Source organism: Cynocephalus volans, chromosome 1 (genome assembly GCF_027409185.1).
Source record: "Cynocephalus volans isolate mCynVol1 chromosome 1, mCynVol1.pri, whole genome shotgun sequence".
NCBI classification, from domain to species: Eukaryota; Metazoa; Chordata; class Mammalia; order Dermoptera; family Cynocephalidae; genus Cynocephalus; species Cynocephalus volans.
The window spans coordinates 34,118,285-34,138,805 of NC_084460.1; the positions used below are offsets into that span (position 1 = coordinate 34,118,285).

Below are 20,521 nucleotides of genomic sequence, written 5' to 3' on the forward strand. Positions count from 1 at the left end.
AGGAAATTAAAAGCAAAGCAACAATTTAGCTCAACCACAGAGCTCAAGTACTGGTCCCCACAGGAAGTTCCTTCATTTTAGAAGTAAGCAAAGGGCAACAAATTAGTTCCAGCACAGAATTTAAGTGGTGAGAACAGCAAATAATCCAACACAGAACTGAAAGAAAAAACAGAGTACCCACAGACCAGAGACAAAGTTTGTTATTAATTAGTAAAGGTCTCATTTCACCAAAGAACACTTATAACACCTAAAAGGACCAGAAGTCCCCTGGGCTACCAAGCCAGAAAGAGGGGGAAACCAGGCACACCACCAGCACCACAGGGACTGCCTGAGGCCCTGAGGTATGGAGCCGGGGACCAGGCCCCCTCCCACAACTAGGCACACTGCCATTGTTACCACCAACTAGGTAAGGAGCATGCCAAAAACATCCCCTTCGTGTGGGTGGCCCACTACAATAACCACAGCTGCTGTGAAAGCAGCTAGACACCACAACCACCACGCAGATGGTATGCCAGCCACTGGAGTGCATTCACACAAGGAGAGTCACCAGCAGAGACCAAAGAAAAGAGGATGACTCTCCACAAAGCTCATTCCAGAGTGACAGAAGAAGCATCTGCTCTGCAATAATATTGGGGGACCTGAACATACTTCTCAGCATTGGACAGATCATCTAGGCAATAAATCAACAGAGAAACCATTATTCTTTCAGAAGGAGAGAAGAAATCTAGGGTAACTAAAGGGGGGATGGGGGAGAGATTGGACAAGGGGCATAAAGAATAAGTACGATTTGTAACAATATATATGCTAGTAATATTGATTTGGTCAACATATGTCAACATTGAACCCCTAAAATAGGTATAATCGATTATAATTCAATAAAAAAATTTTTTTTGAAGTTCATGGAAAGATTTGTATTATCGTTTAATTCTATTTTTCCATGAACTTTTTGAAGTACCCTCGTGTATTAGCTTTCTAGTAGCTGGCCATAGTAGAGGCTCAATAAATACTTGCTGAATGAATGAATTGGCTGTTAAACTATACTGCCTTAGGTAGTCTCCTTTAGCCTCATATTAGGATCAGGTAGCTGAGGCTCAGCCAGGATCTGTGACTCTCCAACATGACCTCACTAATAAATGATAGATGTAGGATTCAAATTCAGGCTTGACACTAGAACCAAAGTTCTTGACTTCTAAACTTATGGAACTGGTTATCTATTGCTTAGTGGCATATAGCAACCACAATTTATTCTGTTCAGGGATTCTACATGTCAGGAATTGGGCCAGGGCAGGTGGAAGTGGCTGGCCTCTGTTCCGTGATATCTGGGGCCTCAGCTGGGAAGACTGAATGGCTGAAGCTGACTTCATGCTGGGGGCTAGAATCATCCGGAAGCTTCTCCACTCACCTGTCTGAAACCTAGCTGAAATGACTTGAGGGCTAATTTCAGCCAGGGCTGTTGACTGGAGTACCTACAAGTGACTTTGCACTTGCCCTAGGCTTCTCAGTGTAGCAGCCAGTTCCAAGAGGGAGCAAGTAGACAGCAAAAGAGCTGGGTGGGACCTGCTTGGTCCTTATGACTAGACCCAGAAGTTTCATAGCTTGACTTCTGCTGTGTTCTATTGGTTGATGCAGCCACAAACCTTCAGATTCAAGGGGAGGGAGGGGACATAGAGCCCATCTCCCCAGGGGAGGAGTGCCAAGGAATTTGGGGGCCATATGTTATAACCGCCATATCTTCTATGTGCCAGCCAGTGTTTTAGGCACTGGGGAGACAGCACTGAATAGGGAGACAGGTAAATATTTCCAATAGAAATGAATGAGTGTTATGCAAAAGCAAATAGCAGAGAGCTAATCCAGGTAAGAGACAAGAGAATGTGTGTTTGAGGAAGTGATCTTGAGGCTGAGACCTGAAGGGTGGTTGGCCAGATAAGGGAAGAACATTTCTGGCAGAGGGAAGAAGGGATGAGAAATGAGGCTGGACATGCAGATGTTAGACCCATGCCATGGCAAGACATTTGCATTCTATCCTCAAGGTCCTGGGGCACCATGGAGGATTCTAGAGGGGACTGACAGGCCAGCTTTGTGAGCTTGGTAGGTCTTTCAAAACCAGATAAGGGCACCTAACAGACACGTAGGAAGACTGAGGTGAGGCTGTGGTCCAGGCAAGAGGTGATGCTGGCTTGGACCAGGGCAGTAGCCAGGGAAATGGGAGAAGTTGGTGAATATAAGAGATGTAGGAAGATGTAAGAATTCATTAGTGGTTAAAAGGATGTCAAGAATTTCTAGAAGGGTTGTCAGGAGCAGCTGTTGGAGTGCTTGATGGTGAAGTGCTTGGTGAGACAGGGAACTCAGAGAGGGGAACAGGGTTTATGATGCAGAAGACAACGTGTTCTGATCCCTTCATATGCACCTCAGGGCCTCCCTAAACCATCTGGCACAGCAGCGAGGATCACTGGTGCTGCAGCTCGCAGCCTGGGTTCCAATCCTGGCTCTGCCACTTGCTAACTGGACGAGTCAGGGTGGGTCCCCTAGTCCTGCTGGATTTGTTTCTTTTTCTATAAATTGGGCACAACAGCACTCTCCCATGGGGTATGCATGAGTATTAAACCAATGCTTGGATCTGTCTGCTGTTGGGCACATGAGAAGTGCTTGGTCAATGTTAAAAAAACAAATTGCAACCAGAGACAGTTAATCATCCTGTACACTTATGATGTGTGCACTTTTCTGCATATACTAGGCATCAGTAAGCTGTTGAAAACAAAACGAACACAAAAATTGGTTGTTTGTGAGTCTAGACACACATTTGTGGATGTGCTGAGCACCTGTCGTTCTCTTCCTATAAGGGGCACTTGTGGCCACACTGCAAAATGCGAGCTTGGAACAACTGCTGTTTTAGAACTGTAGCTGTTTAGTTTCTGCTCTTTTCCCCTGCCCCTCCCTGACCTTCTCGGAAAACTCACCCAAAGAAATGATTCCTCCCTGCTCACTGCTTACCTGTCAAACCCGGACACAGTTGGCGACTTTTGTTTTGATTTGGTTGCTGCAGTTTTCAAATTGTCAGGTGAACACACAGATGCTGGTCATTTCCAAGCGAATAGCAAAGCAACTAAAGAAACGAAGCTGTGCACCAGCATGGGGTGCTGAATAGATTTGCAGAAGGCGCCGACTAGCAGTTTTCTGGGAAAGCATAAATAGAGCGGAACAGCCAATTTTATAATTAACTGGGACTCGTTCTCCAGTTCAGCTGCTCAGTGAAGATGGCTGAGCTATTGCTGCCAGGAGAGAGGCTGTGAGCCTTGTCTCTTCCTTCAGGCACTGGCAGACCGGAGATTTCTTTCTTTACCACATTTGAGTATGTTTCAGGATGGCATGGCTTGTAACTCGGAGTTGAGCTCAGCATGTGGGGAGGACACTTGGGAGGAAGGTACAGCCAGGGTCTGTGGGTAAAAGACTGGCGGGACAGACCTCGCACCAAAAGATCATGGGAAATTATTTGAAAATTATTAAGAATTTTAAGATGGTGAATGCAGAGCACTAAACCAAACGCAGGGCTCTTCACGCATGCGCCCTGTGTGACGGCACTGCACAGGTCGTACACCACGAAGCTGGCCCTGGGTCCTGGATCAGCCTGCAGAGGTTGAGGAGCGTTTTTGGGTGGGGGTGTCAGACTGAGGGCAAAACACAGCTTCAGGGACTCCAGGGCACAGGATCCGACAAGAAGGGAGTCCAGGGAGGGAGCAGGAGCAATGTCAACACAAAACAAATAAACAAAAACCCAGTAGAACAAACCTTTTCAAAGGTAGTTTGGCAAGAAGTGTCAAAATTTTACAAATCTTTCAAAGCAGTGTTTCCACTTCTAGTATTCTCTTCTACTATTCCCTCTGCACAAAGGTGCAAGGTGACAAATACCAGAATGCGTGTTGCAGTATTGACAACGGAAACAGCCCAAATGTCCATTAAAAGTGGATGGTTTTAAAAAATATGATTTTATAGGCCTATGAGGGGGCAAATATTTGAGTAAACAGCACTGGATGGGTCACCTTCCTTGTGAGCCTCCAGCCCCCCAGCCAAGAGCTGTGAAATGTTCTGCATGCCTGGGAGTCTAAGGGGCTGGGGGAGAAAGTGAGTTCCGTGCTTGGCTGAGGTGAGCCAGAAACAGGGTCAGGTTGAGTGAAGAAGAGGGAGCCTAGCTTTGGGTTGAATGTGCCTGCAGAGAAATCGGAGATGTCTGCACACCACCATGTCCACGTGGATAACGTGGTATAGTTGCAGGGAGAATTATCAATTTCCTACTTTATCCACTGCAGTGTTGGGAATTTTTGTAATAGCTGCATATTGGTTTTATAATGGGCAAATAATTAATAAAAATATGTTTTAAAAATCTCTAAATATTTTAAGTTCTACTGGGAGAGCAGAAAGAACTTGAGACAGGCAACCAGCATTAGATCTGGGTCCTCCGCAAATGAAATGTGGGAATGGTGTGGCCTTTATTGGAATTCACATACCGTACACCTACATAAAGTGTAAAGTCAACAGTTTTTAGCACATTCACAGAGTTGTGCAGCCTTCATCACAATCAATCTCAGAAATCTACCTTTCCTGCTCACCCAGCTCCCATTCTAAGATTGTTTCTAGGGCAACAAGAGTGGGCCAGATCTCATGTAAAAGGGGCGCAGTGGCCAGGATACTGGGAAGCCCATCCTCGGCAGAGGAGACGAGGTTATGCAAAGACATGGAGGTATGGGAGGGATAGTTTGGAGAACTGGCGAATGTGATAATTGGAAAGCAAGGTTCGTGTGGAGAAATGACGAGTGATGAGTCCAGTCTATTTCTGCCAATTTCACATTTCTAGCAGATTCGTGTATATTTTTTGCTATGTTATTTGGTGCATAAAAATTCCAACTGTCATAGATTCTTTAACTCCCCCACCCCATGCTTCTTAGTCTGGCAGTAATACTGATATCTGTGTCCTTTTGTTAGCGTTTATCCAATAGCGTTTGCCATTCTGCTTTTAAGCTTTGCCATTTCGTAGTATGTGTCTTTTAAAGCACCGTATGGATGACTTTTTTTGAGTCTTCTGTTTTAATAGAGCAGTTCAACCCATCTATGTTTATTGTTTTCTTTGCCTTTTGTCTGTTTCCAGATGGAATAGAGAAATCTGTTCTAGAACCTTACCTGAGATCAATATTGAGCTCAAATACCTATAGAATTTGCAGAATATGTGATTTTCCCATTTGAGGCAACTGGGGATATAGTTTCCTGCAGGGGTAGTTTACGGTTTGTTTGCTGATATGTGTCAGGGTCTATGTGGATTCTACTGTAGTATTTTGGGCATTATTACCAACCCCACTGTTTCTCAAGGATTTTGCCTGGCAGCATAGGCATTTTATCCCCAACCTCATTTGAAGGCCTGAACTGTCATTTATCTGGACCAGGAGCTTGTACTGTTTTATTCTGGGATTATTTGATTCAGTGTAGCTTGGGAAGAAAAAGGGGATAGAAGGGAAGGATGTAGGAGTCGGGGCACTGAAGGTAAACCCCACAGACTGAGTCATGAGAGGGTGCTGCAGCTGGGGCCTGGAAAATCAAGCTGAGGTTACCCCTGCCCCATTTCTCCATAGCTGCAGAGGTCCCTTCTCTGCTTCTCTTGGAAGACGTGCCACTCTAGGCGGTGGAAGCCCCACCACCTCCACACACTTCCCAGGTCACACACCTGACACCGACCCCCTCAAGCTCGTGGTTCAACACTGAGAGAATCAGATCGGCTCACTTGAAGGATAGCACCCCTGTGGTCTGGTACTTCACTCTGTCCAGATCTGGCTGGGAGAGGGGAGGGGAGGAGGTGGTCATACATTACAAACAGGAAAACCAGGGCTGTGGCAGTCAGATGCACAAAGAAGAGGGTGTAGGGGGAAAGGAGATAAGAGACATTTTGGGTAAAAAGTCAGATTAGTTATGTGCTGCACTGTGATTTCCTTACCTGTCCTGGTGTTTAATTCCCTCTATGAATGTTGACTCTACCATATGTATGTCGAAGATTGTCCCCCCTGCCCAAGAAGGTGGAAGGAAGCAGAGCAGTCTGGCCCTTCCTCTGTCCTTCTCAGCATTGCTTGTTTCCAAGGATTCTGACGGGCGATGCTCATCAGTTGATTTGCTGAGACTAACTATCCACCTGTCATCCCTGAGAAACCACAAAGCGTCGGGACAGACCCCATCATGAGCGGTGCTTTGCCTGACTCTCCTCTTCCCTCCCTGCTTGCTACAGCTCTGGCCCTTCCTCAAGCCGAATGAATCAGCGTCCCCAGAGGAATCCCCTGCAGCCACAGCCTACTGGCTGCTCCCACTCCCGGCTGTCCTCGGCGGAAAGCTTGTCCATGGATGGCTTTTGGATGGAGGTGGAGCGGATCCAACAGAGAGATGAGCTGAAAGAGGAAGACAGCGGCAGGGTCGAAGGCCAGCTCCCAGAGGGTGAGAGACCCTGGCTGGGGCCTGCAGGAGCGGATGGGAGGGCCTTATTCTAGGGGGAGAGTTGTGAGAGCATCCAGACATGGACCAGACATGAACAGTGTTTCTCTCGCCTGGACTCTTGCCGTATCCTCTTCACTGGTCTCCCTGTGTCACCTTTGTTCCCTGCCGTCTCTCTCCATGCCGCAGTCAAAATGATCTTTTACTAATGTAAATCAGATCATGTCCCTCCTTAGATCAAGTCACTCCAGAAATATTTATTGAACGTCTATTTGCCAGGCACTGTTTAGGCCCTGGGGATAGAACAGTGAACACAAAATAATGTCTCCTCTCTTGTGGAGCTAACATTCAAGTGGAATTCTGAGTCCTTTGCTCAAAATTCTCAAATGCCTCCCCACCCCTCTCAGAGTAATAGACAACCATGTGTCCCCATTATCTATTACTATGTAACAAATCACCCCAAACTTAGCAGTGTAAAGCAACAACAGTCAATTGTCATTATCATCATCGTATTTCACTGTGCTGGGGGCTGACTGTGCTCAGCTAGGCAGTTCTTGCTCAGGGTCTCTCGTACAGTTGCAATCAGATGGTGGTTGGGGTTGGAGTCATCACCAAGGATTTCTCACTCATGTGCTTGGTGGTGGATGTGAGCATCAGCTGGGCCTCACCTGGGACTGTCATCTGGAATACCTACATGTGACCTCTGCATGTGGCCTGGGCTTCCTCACAAAGCAGCTGGGTTCCAAGAGCAGGAGTCCTGAGAGAGGGCAAGTAAAAGCCGTCTCACTGCCTAGGACCCAGCTCTGGAAGGAAGACAGCATCCCTTCTGCTGCATTCGATTGCCCTATATGCAGCCCATATTCAAGGGGAGGGGAATTGGACCCCACCTCTTGATGGGGTGAGAGTCAAAGAACTTGGGGATGGGCAGTCAAAACCACCACATCATAGCCTACGAGGCTTTACAGAATTGGCTCTGTGCCTCCTCTCCTTCTACCCTGTCTTTCTGTCACTCCACTTCCACCCCTTGGGCCTCCTTGCTGCTCCTTGACCATAAAAGCACATTCCTGCCTCGGGTCCTTTATCCTTCCTGTTCTCTCTGCCTGGAATGCTCTTCCCACAGGTATCTACATGGCTCTTTCTCTCCAGTCAGGACTGGGCTTAAATGTCACCTCCTTCAAAAGATCTTCTCACCAACTTCCCTACATAAAATACCATCCCCTGCCTTCGTCCTTCACTGCCCCTTGCCCTGCTGTATTCATCGTTACAGCAGTCATCGCTACCTGAACTTCCTAGTGCATTTACTTGCACATTTATCTGTGTTCCTCACTAGAATGTAGCTTCCACGAGGCCAGGGACACTGTCAGCCCTTTTCACTGCTGTATCTTCAGTGCCTAGAATAGAGCCAAGCATCCCCCTACCCCATCCTTACTTGTTCAGCACGTGAGGGAATGAGAAGGACATTTGCATGGAAACTTCCTTGGTTTGGCACATAATTCAGCTGTGCTAGCCACGGCTGACAACACAGCCCATATGCAAGATGCAAACCTCCTCAGGGCTGGATGGCCTAGTGCAGTACCTTCAAGCATGGAATGCAAGTCCCCCGTGGTAGGAGAGGTGGTTTTAGGAGATGTCCTCCACTAGTGGCAGCCTGTCCTCCACTATGGCCAGCAGTCTAATTTCAAACGAGACAGATGGATTGGAGTCAGAGTATATAAGGGAGAAGCCTCTATGGACAGCTAAATGAAAACAAGAGCTATTTTTAGACTTGCAGGACAGAGGGAGCCTCTGGGTGACATGGAGACAAGAATGTTAATATGTTCATTTTTCCCATTAACTTCTACTTATGGCACTTGATATTGGATGTTCCGTTTATGGTGGGGCTAGTGTTTCCTTTTAAAATAGATTTGTTCTAAAAATGTGGCCCACAAAGAGAAAACAACAACAACAACAATTTAAAAAAATATGGCCCATGATTAGGGAAAAAACATTTGGTAAATAATTATGCAGGGATAAGTAGATACAGATAAAAAATGATAAGGTTGGTAGGTGAATGCCTGAATTTCAAGAAACACTGGCTTATCGAAAGGCTCCTGTCCAAATGAAAAAGTCCTGATATCACAACAGAATCAGTGTTTCCCTGGCCGGCACAAGTCGGGGTGGACTCACAAAGTTGTGACTGCCCTGGCGACATTTGTTCTGGTTCCCAAGTGCAGGGAGAATTTTTGGGAAAGACTTCCATGTTTGTGTTATTTGCACGACCCAGGCTGCCATGAAAGCAGTTTTATTTGGGGTTTTTAAACCATCAGTACCTTGTTGACTAATCTGATCAACACTGGGTATAACTAAATACACCCACCACTCCCCTCGGGCATGTGTACAACTTCCTCCATAAGCTCTTGTCCATTTCCCCCACAATAAGGCCAGTGTTTCTCAAGTGTGATCTGAAGAGCCCAGTGCATTAGAATAATTAGAGAAGGATATTCCTAGTGCAGATTCTCAGGCTCTGGGCCTGAAACTCCCAGAGCAGAATCCCTGGAGGTGGGACCCAGGATTCTAAAATCTCAACTGCCTGGATGATTTGGATGAATGATTTTGCTGTAGGACCATGGCAGTTTCCTTATGAAGCACAGTTGAGGGGACTATTCCAACATAAATAAGATCTTAAATGGGGGGGGGGGACTTCCCCAGGGGACACCAACTGCTTGCCTGCGCAGCTGGGCCCGTATGACCCTGTGGAGGTTTCTGCTAGATTTATACATTGCTACATTCCAGATTCAGAACTTACAGCGCCCTTCCATAGCCAGCTCTGTTTCCAGGGATGGCAATGTTAGAGTTTAAATCCACATACTGGCTAATGCTATCAGTACCCCCACAAATCCTCGGATGCTTTGTTAGATCTTCTCTTCATGAAGAGTTCAGTTGGTGTTAATGGACCTCACGATGAGACATGCAGAGGCTCCTCGTGTCCCTGTGAGTGTGTGCTTCTAGGTGGGGTTTTGGTTAGTGTGTGTGGCTGAATGTGGAGCTGTGTGTGTTCATCTGGGTGTTCTCCCTCTGCTGGCAGAAGGGGAAGCCGAATCCCAGTGGCTGCAGGACACAGGCCTGTCAGGCCTCCTTGGTGGCTCAAGCTTGAACGGTGGTCACCGGGGGCTCTTGTCCACCCTGACACAGACCCAGGTGGCTGCTGTGTGCCGACGGCTGGACATCTATGCCCGCTCAGCCCGAAGACGACACAAGGCACCTATCAGGGATGTCAGGGACATCTTTGGGGTCTTCAATTCAAGGGTAAGTGGCATAAGGGTCACTGCTGGCCCTGTCTGCCTGGAGCCTCGTGATGCCACCACAGCCTGAGAGATGCAGTGATTCTGCTGCAGGGCCACGTTGGCATGTGTGTGTATATGTGTGTGCATGCGTGTGGGTGTATAGAGTGCATGGGTTTGCACATGTGTGTCTCCTTACATGTCACTATGTCCCCATGTTGCATGCCAATGCATATATGCCTGCTGCCACTCTGTGTCCTTGGTGGGCCTGAAAGCTTAGGTTCTCTCTATGTAATTAGCATCCGTACAACTATAATACTCTTTATTGTCACTTTCATATCCTGATGGCACTTGAAGCCTGACAGTTTGTGAGCATCTTCTTTCTTGGAGTAGATTTGAAGTGGCATAACACGGTGATTAAAACAATAGGCATTGGAGTCAGACAGACCTGGGCTCCAATGCCCACTCCCCCCTTAGCAGCTGTGAGATTTGTTCAAGCAACTTAGCCTCTCTGAGCTTCAGCTGCTCTATCTGTGAAGAAGGGGTCATGAATGGCTCCTATGTCCCAGGGTTGTGTGAATATCATTTGCTTCCTTTATGACTAACTGGGTACTGTCCGTAATTTGCATAGGAGGTGTCTTCAGAGAATGTGGACTCAGGAATGAAATGCACCCAGCTCAGGTCCGAGGTTTCTAAGTCTCCTCCAAGTAAGTGGCCTTTATTCTCCTGGGAGTCCTCCAGGCTGCATGAAGGGCTGCTCTGAGAAGTAAGAGAATGTGTACCTCTGAGCATTTCCCTCTTGCTCCTGGTTCCTTGCCTTCCCTGCTCAAGGGCAGATGGAAGGAACCCTAAGGTGACAAGTTGGGCTATTGCCATCAGGTCCATGAGCCTCAGCCCAGAAAATGATTTCCTGGGTGATGGGTCTTAGCTAGAAATCACTTCCTGGGCAATGGGCCCGAGCCCTAAGCCTAGATCTCACTTCCTGGTGCCAGTTCTAACCGCCTCTCCGGTTTGTTTCCCCGCAGCAGCAGAGCCCGGGGGGCGGCAGGAGCAGGCTGGGAGGGAGGAAGCCTTCCACATGGACTCTGCCTACTCAGAACAAGCGGCTGCGCTCCTGCAGAGGGCCAGGCTGTCCCCGGGAAGCACCTGCGCCTGGGGCAAGGGTTCCCTGCCGGTGAGGACACTGCCCAGAGGGCTGGCAGCCCGGGCCATCCTCGGGCACCAGCACATCCTGCCCCCACCCTCCTCACACCTTCCTCTCTGCCAGGCACCCAGCAGGAAAGTTGTTGAATCATTTATTTAATTCATACCACAAGTAATTACCGAGTGACTGCTGGTCGAGGCTGGGGGCCGGGAAGACGAGATGACAGTCACCTCAGTGCTTTCAGTGATGTTCTTCTCTGCTTTTATCCTTAGAAAGTCCTTCCCTCGCCCAGCACACCGATACCTAGCCATCGACGTATGTTTTTCTAGTTATTTCTAAAATTAATTTTGGTGCCTGGTGTGAGAGACACCCAGCTTTTTAGGGGTTTTTTCCCTAATTGTTTTAGCACAGTTCCTTTCAAATTAGGATGTAATCTTTTACATTTAGGATTTTAAATTGAAAATTACTGTGAGTATAGCTCACAGAAAAGTGTGCAGAGATCTACCATGTACAGCTTCACATGTGTATCTATGTAACTACCACCCCAATCAAGATATAGAAACTTCTGTCCCCCCAAAGGCTCCCCAGGCCCTTCACAGGTAATCCCCCCCCAGCTCAGGTAACCACTATTCTAACCTCTACCACAGGTTCCACTGTTACTAAAGGGAGGGTTTCTTCATTGGCCACATGATGACGTGGTTTTATAATCCTAGTGACATTCCACGAAGGGCTGCCCTGGCAGTGTTCCAGAGGCTCCCCGTGCACTGGCTTGTTTGCTCGCCTGGCCCTGGGAGATGAGTGCTGTCGTTGCTGCACCTGTTCATGACAGAAAAAAGGGAAGTGAGACTCTGGGAGGAGATGTGCCAGAGCCATCTGGCACTGAGGCCAGGACTGGGACCCCCAGCACCTTCCCGACTGACCACTACCCTCTACTGCTTAGGAAATTTGCCCCCACCCCTGCAATAACCTCTATTCCAGGTGGAAGTACTTTCACTCATTCAAACGAAATTTTCATTCATTCAAATGAAATTTTAACTTTTTATTTTGAAATGTTAGACTCACAAGAAGTTGCAAAAGGAAAATAGTAGAGTTCCTATGTACTCTTCACCGTTTCTCCTGGTGATAATATCTTACATAACTATAGTACATCAAATAAAATTTTTAAATAATGAGTTTTTGTTCCAAAAGCAGCAGGGATGATTAATGCTCAACTCTACCTTGTCTTCTTTCTCGATGATTTTTTCCCCATTGAACTATGATGTTGATGATATTTAATAATGCTAAAGATGTCACATATTAATTTTTTACCATGGTCCAGGCATTATACCAAGTGCTTTACACACATGATTTAATTTTATTTAGTTATGTTGGTAGCAATTGTCTGTGTAAACAAACTAGAAAATAGTAATAGTAATTATCAAGAACTCATGATGTGTCAGGTACGGTGTTTTATATGCTTTATTGAATTTAATCTTCCCAACAGTCCTGTGATGTAGATACTGTTATTAGTCCCATTTTGCAGATAAGGAAATTGACACACAGACAGGTAAAATTATTTGCCTAAACTCACAGGGTAAGATTTGAATCCAGAAATGTGACTCCACAGCCCATGCACCAAACACTGGGCTGAATTATCACCATGACATTATTAAATACAACCACAGCATGCTTCCTTTCCTTCTGAGCACTCCAGTGGGGCACTGTGGAATAATCTGGTCAAGTCCTCCAAGCAATGCCAGACAAAGCTGTCCCTCCTGCTTGCCGGTTTTCACCTCTGGCCACAGGACTGCCTGGAGCTGCCTGCAGATCCTCCATGTGGCCTCTAGATGGCGCAGTCGAGCATCATTTATTTTTCGATTAATATCTGTCATTATTCAGGGTGAGGAAGAGAAGCGCTAGAGCCTGGGTAGGATGGCCAAGGGTAGGGACAGATGGGGTGAGAGAGAGGAGCAAAAGACAAGAATAGAAGCAATGATAGGTGGCCCATGGGGTGATTCCTCTCCTCCAGGCCCTCTTGTTGGAATGCAGGTAGTAAACACCACTTCCATTTACTGGGGTCTCGCTATGTGCTTAGCACTTGATACCCAGCAGCTCATTTTACTCTCACAAAGACCATATAAGGTAGGCACTATTTTATGTTTGCAGATGGGGAATCAGAGGCTCAGAATGTCACCAGTTTGTAAGAGGTGGAGCTTGGACTCAAATCTAGGCAGGAATCCTGAGCCCTTACCCTATCCACTCTGCTCTTCCTCCTGCCTAAACGCCTGGGAGGGATGGTGGAACCTCCACATACATGTCACACATGGCCTGAGAAATTGTCTCTACTTCCCTCTCTAGAAATTCAGAATCCCCAAAGGCAGACTTGGTGTGACGAGGATTGGAGACCTGTCCTTGCAGGATATGAAGAAAATCCCTTCTCTGGCCCTCATAGAGCTGACCGCGCTCTGTGACATCCTTGGCTTGGAACTGAAGAGGAGCAAGGCAGGGAAGTGGAAAGTGACAGGTCAGCAGTCCCAGCTCAGGAGAAACCCTGTGGCTCACATCCTGGCTTTCTCATCTAGGGAACTAGCTGCATAGGGACCCTCCCACCAAAACATGCTTAGCTTTTGTATTTCTCCTAGTTATATATATTTTTTCTGCATATGAAAACAATTTCTGCTCATAGTAGGAAATTTGGGAAATAGGGTAAAATACAAAAAGGAAAAATATGACTCAGGTATAAACACTGTTCACTTTTAGTGAATTATCTTCCATTTGTTGTGTATGTGAATATCCTTTTTTCATTTAATATTATAGAATTATGGACATTTCCCAGTTAGTGTATCATTCACCTATTGCCACAGTAATGCTGCGTAACAAACGATACCCAAACTCATGACTTAATAATTTTTTACTCTTGCTCATAATGTTTTTGGGCAAACTAGGGGTTGCTTGGCTAATCTAGACTGGGCTTAGCTACAAGCTGTTGGCTGGGTCTAGGTCTGCGTCACAGGTTTCCCATCCTCTTTGGACCAGAATGCTACCCGGAGCATGTTCTTCTGGCAATGGCAGAAGCACAGAGGGTCAACGTACCATACTACAAATTTTAAGACTCTGCTCCCATCATGTGAGTTACTGTGCCATTGGCCCAAAGTATTCATATGGCCAAGCCCAAAGCAAGAAGTGGGGCAGTACACTCTGCTTCTCCAGTGGGAAGAATTGCAAATTTACATGGGAAAGTGTGTGGGTACAAGGAGGGGTAATGAATTTGGAACAATAGTGTAATTTACCACAACTATTAAACATTCCTTAAAAACATGATTTGTAATCACTGCACAGTTGTCCTCCTTATGGATATATCCTAATGTATTTAACTATTTCCCTATTAGTGGACATTTATTATTTCCATGTTTTTTCTATTATAAAACACAATTGCTATTGCTGTACATACAACCTTAATGCATCTTAGATTATTTTAGGACATACTTATGAATTAAGTTTTTGATACATATTACCCTTTGATAGTGTGTGAAAGTGTTCTTTCACTGCATCATTGTCAACATCATGCATTGTGATTTTTGTTTGTTTGTTTTTTTGTTTGTTTCTTTAAAGACAAGAGGATGGTGGATAAGAAAGACCAGGGGTAGGGATCTAGCAGAGGCAGGGTGTGCTGCTAAAGGGAAAAGGAAGGAAGCTGTAGAGAAGATGTGGAAAGAGGAGTTTGCCCAAGAAGACCTCAAGCCAGGAAGATTGAGAAGACCTGGGGATATATTCCTTAGGAACTGGACCCATCCCTGCAGACTTAGACCCCTTATCTTAGGCTGTTCTTGCATATTGGACCAGAGCTCCCTCGGGCAGCAGCATGTTTTTCTTTCAATACGTCTTCATCCAGCTAAGATTTTCTGCTCTGTGACTTATCTAATGTTTTTATTATTGCTGAGGCCAGTGTTCTGCTCAAGAGATGTGGGGAAGTCAGGGTTCGGCCATTCTCTAGAGAGCTCAGTCCTACGGGGAACGGAGTCTGATTCTAGTTGCCCAGGAGGTCTTGCGGGTTGGCGCCCTGTTATTCCAGGAAGTGAAATGCACCTTCTGCTCTTTTGACTTCCTGCAGAAACTCGCATTTTCGGAGTGCCCCTCGACAGCATGCTGGAAGCTGACCACAAAGTCTTTCCCAGCACCCAGGTCCCACTGGTCCTTCAAGCCGTAAGTTGTCCCCAGCTTGGGCTTATTTTACCCTTGAGAGGCTGGCTCTGGGTGACATTGTTGGGAGATGTGAAGCAGAGGGTAAGAGTATGTGCTTTAGAGTCACGAAGACCTGGGTTCAAATTCTGGCTCTGACACTTGGTAGCTAAAAGAACCAGGGTGGATTTTGAGCCTCCAAGAGCTTCCCTTTCAATGTCTGTAAAGTGGGGTTATGATAACAGTATTCTCCTCTTATTAATGACTAAGTGAGAAAAATGCTCATGAAGCTCTCAGTCCAATGCTTGGCTCCTGGAAGTGGTCAGGAAAGCTGTTGTTATTTTGAAGGAAACCCTTCTCTTAGTACTCCTTTTCCTGGTTTTGATGGGAGAAAAACACACCAGTTTGAATCCTGCTTTTTAACGGTTGCTGGTTTAAATGCTGGTTTCTTTCTCTGATAGCTGCTGTCCTGTTTGGAAAAGAGAGGGCTGGATACAGAAGGCATTCTCAGGGTGCCTGGATCCCAGGCCAGGGTCAAGGTAACGTTTGGCTCACTCCATGTCATGGAGGCCGTATCTTCCCACGCCCTCACATGTGTGATCAGTCGGAAGAGAGTCCAGTTCATGGCTCGTCACTGTTCTGCCTTTGGTCTCTGTGTGGCCACGTGACTCCAGGGGGGTTTGGAAGGGTGGAGGTGGCACCAAATGGCATGGTGTTTGAGAGCGTGGGCACTGGAGTCAGGTTGCCAGCATTTATTGACGGAGCCCTGTGCTCGGTGACTTACACACATTAGGCCACTTAATCCTCATATCAGCCCTATGAGGGAGGTCCTATTTTTGTCCCCATTTGCAGATGGGGAAACTGAGGCCCAGAAAAATGTAGAGCAACTTCTACTGGAACTTTGGGCCAACTTCTTACTAGCACCCCTCCTGCCTTCAGGGGCTGGAACAGAAGCTGGAGAGAGACTTCTATGCCGGCCTGTTTAGCTGGGATGAGGTTCACCACAATGATGCGTCTGATTTGCTCAAAAGGTTCATCCGGAAGCTGCCGGCACCTCTGCTCACAGCTGAGTACCTGCCGGCCTTTGCTGTGGTGCCCAGTGAGTATGCGGAGCCCTTGGCCTGCGGGCAGGAGAGCATGATGTCACTGGCCTTGGCTGGAGTGGGAAAGTGGTGCAAGGACAGGGCCACCTGTTCCTGGGAGTGTCTGTTCCCTGTGCTCTTGAGCTGACTGGGGAGGAAGTGTGTGTGAGCACTTGTGTACATATGCATTTGTGCATGTGTGTGACATGTATTGAGTGTGTATGTGTGTGCACATGCACATGTATGTACATGTGTGTGTAGTGTGACGGGGGAGAGGAGGCTAAGGGTTTGAACACGACAGTCCCTATCAGTCCTTGCATGGACCAGTGGACCAGTTTCCTCTACTTCTTGATATCCATGAGGTTGAGCTTATCAGATTCGTTTGTATATCTGTGGGCACATGAGTGTGTGCGTGGCCATCTGTCTGTGTGCACGTTTGCAGATCGGCATGTACCGCACAGATCCCTCTCTATTTATATCCTGCATATGTATATGTTCCTGTCTGGACTTCTTCACAATCCAGTGTGCAAACCCAGTCACTTCTATTTTTCTCAAAAGAATAAAGCAACCTGCCTGAGATCCCACTTGCGACCTTGACGGAAGCTCAGGTATGCTGTCTGTGTATTTTCCAAAAATCTTCAGGGCTCAGGCAGTCTGATTTCCACTCCCAAGCCAGAGGGCAGGGACCCTGAGAGGTCCCCTCCAGCCTTCGTGTCCCATTACCTCATTTTAAAACATAAACCAGCTGATGTCTCTGCACTGCTTCACACCCTCCACAGCACACTTGAATCCGATCTCACACCTTATCAGCCCTGGGGGACTCTTTGGCCCAGCCCTGCCCGTCTCTGACCCATCTCCTCCTGGTCTCCTTCCCGCCCACCCTCCAGCCAGGCTCTCCTGCTCTGAGTACCTCTTCCTCTCTCCTTCGCTGGGTCTCTGACTTGCTGCTCTCTCTGCCTGGAGCACACCCCCACCCCATCTGTCTCCTTCTTGCCATCAGACTCAGCTTGACATCAGTGCCTCAAAGAGGCCTTCCCTAGCCTGATGCGCCATGTTGCCTGCTTGGCCTATGTAATGATGTACTGATGCCTATCGTTCCTCTGTTTTGTTTTCTTCATAGGACCAATTAGTGTCTGGAGGTATTTAGTTATTTCTTTGCTTGTTTGTTGTCTTTCTTCTCCCCTGAAATATAAGCTCCACGCATCTCTGACCTTGCTTGATTCCTTCACTGCAGTGTCCCAGGCTCCTGGACAGGAGCATGACATCTAATAAGTACTTGGTGGATATTTGCTGAGAAGTGAATGAGTGAATGAATGAATGAATGAGTGCCTCATGGGACTCTTGGGATGAAGCCCTGGGCACGCAGCCTCTTGGTGCCCTTTGCAGCTATTCCCCAGGTCTCAGCTAGCGCTCAGCCGATGGGTCAGTCTGGCTCTGGAGAACTCTTTCTTTGAATTCTATGACTGCCATCCACCTCCTCTCCCTGGAGATCCTGGCCCCAAGTGTGGGACAGCTTTTCCTTTTCAACCCTCAGAATATACAGGGTTTTGTTAAACCTCTCATTCAGGACAGCTGAGATATCACTGTCCCCACTAAGGATGATTTGCTGGCTTATTGCTCTTCTGATCCTAGGCTATAGCTTTCAGACTGCCTATATGGGTATGTGTGTGTGTGTACACATGCGCATACGTGCACGCACATGCACGTGTGTGCTTATTTTTTATTCACAAAGTATTGAGAGTGAGCCTCTCGGCCAGCACTGGTCGGGGCTCTGTCTGAGCTGACATTAATTCCAGGTGCTAGTTCGTTAGTCCGTAAGACAGTCCCAGGCCTTAAGAAAAAGGGGTTCCTGACTGTCCTTAGACTTTCCAGCTCTGTGATTTCCCCCAGAAGAGGCCAGACCGAGACTGAGGCCCCCTCTTCCTGCAGACATCCCTGACCTGAAGCAGCGCCTGCAGGCTCTTCACCTGCTCATCCTCATCCTCCCAGAACCCAACAGAAACACCTTGAAGGTAAAAGATAGCACCGGCTGCCTGACTCTGTCACCTCGGCCCACAGCCACAGCAGTGGTTCCAAACGTGCTCGTTCATTCACTCGTTCATTTGTTCAACAACTATGTCAGGTGCTCGGGTGCAGTGATGACCAATGCAAACCTTTCCTGGGAGTAACAGGTGTCACAGGGCAAAGGGCTCTGGGCCCAAATAAGATGAGGAAATGCAGAGTTAAAGAAACAAGGTTAGGGATAATTCTTTCCTAAGGATGTCCTAAAGCCTTTGATATGCTGAGGTTTTGTGAATCTCCAGGTAGGATTAGAGTACGTAGCACTTTCCAAACTCAGTGGATCATGGACCTCTTTTGTTGTGGCAAGCACTGCTTGTTCTGTGGGGGATCAGCTTGGAACACACTCCCTTAGAGAATTCCCACTGTGTCTCATGGGAGTGGGTTCTCAGGGTTGGGACTGGGGAGCAGCCTTGACTTAGCTCCCTGCGTCCTCCTGGCTGTCCTTGGGTCAGGCTCAAGATGTACCTCTAGGGTGGTGCCATGAGGAGGCCTGGGATCGTCCTCTTTGGGTTTCTGTTTTCTTTTCAGTAAACTGAAGCTAATGATAGCATCTTGTCTGATTGTTTTGGGAATTATAAGAGTTGACACATGAGAAATCATGGAGTAGATGTGATACTTTTCAGGTGCTCAGTATATGCCCGCCCCTCCACCCCCCCTCCCTCTTTCTTTTTTCTTCCTTCCTTCCACCTATTCTTCCTTCCTTCCTTCTTTTCATCCCTCCAACCCTCTCTCCCTCCCTTTGTCCTTACACGTGACCCTCGGCACATTCTCCCAGCTAGTTTTCTTCTCTATAAAATGGGTCCAGTAGTAAAATCTACCTTACAGAGTTCTGAGGATTAAATGAAATGAAAAATGCGTGCGAGGTGCCATTGAAAGGGCCAAGAACAGAACGGATGCTTAGTAGATGGCAGCGATTATCCTCTCCTGCCTTTCTTCCCAGTGTCTCTGCTTCCCTATTCTTCCCTTTGCATTTTGGATCCAAATTCCAGAAAGAATGAGCTGTCCCAGGGCTCACTGGGAAAAGACTTGTTTTCCAGACCTGTGACTCCTTTCTACCTGAAAGTTGAAGACTGACCCAGATGTTTCAGTCTCTGAGGGAGCAGAGAATGGAAGAGTTTTGGTTCTATTTTGCAGAGCAGGAAACTGAGACACAGAGTGGTCATGGAGTGGACTGATGGCAGGGCTGGAACTGAGACCCCTATTCCTGCCCTTCCAGCTCCTGTTTCCTTTCTTGTGCCCTCATGTCATGCATCGGATATTCTGGGGAAGGTGGAGAGACACCAGGGACATGCTGAGATTTGAGGAGGTTCTGTGTCCTTCCCTAGGCACTCCTGGAGTTCCTTAGGAGGGTGGTGGCCCGCGAGCAGCACAACAAGATGACCCTGTGGAGCGTTTCCACGGTGATGGCCCCCAATCTCTTTCTGCATCAAGGGCGGCCCCCCAAACTGCCCAAGGACAAGGAGAAGCAGCTGGCAGAGGGGGCAGCTGAGGTGGTGCAAATGATGGTGCACTACCAGGACCTGCTCTGGACCGTGAGTGCTGCTGGGCCAACAGTGAGCAAAAGGGTGGGTCTCCACCAGGGGGCATGGACAGGACCCTGCCCTCCTCCAGCTGCAGCTGCCCTGCTGCCCCTGTCATTCAGGATCATGGGTACTGTCCTTCCAAATCCCAAGTTGTGTCTCTTCTGGGACCTTTGTTGGACCCTATGTATAGGCCAGTGTTTTCTTCCTTCCCCTGCCTTAATGTCCAAGAAGACGTGTCTACACTTTCTGTCTCCACTGCCACACCTCTCAGTCAACCCACAGCCATCTGTCTGGTCTCCTCCAGACAATGGGTGTTCCCTGAGCTCCCACAAAGCCCCACCCCTGAGGCTCAGGAACACAGGGCCTGCCTAAGACAGAGGCAAGAAACAGATAATAGGGATATCCCTGCCCCCACCATGAGTTCTGCCCTGAGGGGAGGGGCAAGAGCAGGGAGAGAGACCCCCTCTGTGGTGTCAGCACGCACAGCATGCTGAAGGTGAGGGTGAAACAGGAGTACTGAGAAGACGCCTCCAGCACTGGAGGCTCCCATGAACATGAGGCAGCACCACCTGCCATGGCTGATCAGGCCACTTCCTCGCTTAGAAACAAGTAGCCTCTTACATCCATCTGTCCATTCATCCTTCCACTTAGTCTCCCATCTGTCAACCCTCTCATCCACCTACCCACCAATTCATGCATCCATCTACCCACCCACCCACCCATCCATCCATCCATACACCCATCCATCCATCCATCCATCCATCCATCCATCCATCCATCCACCCATCCATCCATCCATCCATCCATACATACATACATACACCCACCCAT

The 20,521-nt window shown here is 47.7% G+C and overlaps 1 protein-coding gene across 1 annotated transcript in view; it reads left to right on the top strand.

Moving 5' to 3' along the window:
• ARHGAP40 (Rho GTPase activating protein 40) overlaps positions 1 to 20,521 on the top strand; it is a 36,448-nt gene that overhangs the window by 11,298 nt on the left and 4,629 nt on the right. Inside the window, exons 2-11 of the mRNA XM_063086467.1 lie at positions 6,263 to 6,465; positions 9,527 to 9,747; positions 10,354 to 10,429; positions 10,748 to 10,896; positions 13,204 to 13,369; positions 14,957 to 15,048; positions 15,486 to 15,563; positions 15,964 to 16,123; positions 18,036 to 18,118; positions 19,493 to 19,699. Of these exons, the coding sequence (XP_062942537.1) occupies positions 6,263 to 6,465; positions 9,527 to 9,747; positions 10,354 to 10,429; positions 10,748 to 10,896; positions 13,204 to 13,369; positions 14,957 to 15,048; positions 15,486 to 15,563; positions 15,964 to 16,123; positions 18,036 to 18,118; positions 19,493 to 19,699 (1,435 nt within the window). The remainder of the gene's footprint in view (positions 1 to 6,262; positions 6,466 to 9,526; positions 9,748 to 10,353; positions 10,430 to 10,747; positions 10,897 to 13,203; positions 13,370 to 14,956; positions 15,049 to 15,485; positions 15,564 to 15,963; positions 16,124 to 18,035; positions 18,119 to 19,492; positions 19,700 to 20,521) is intronic.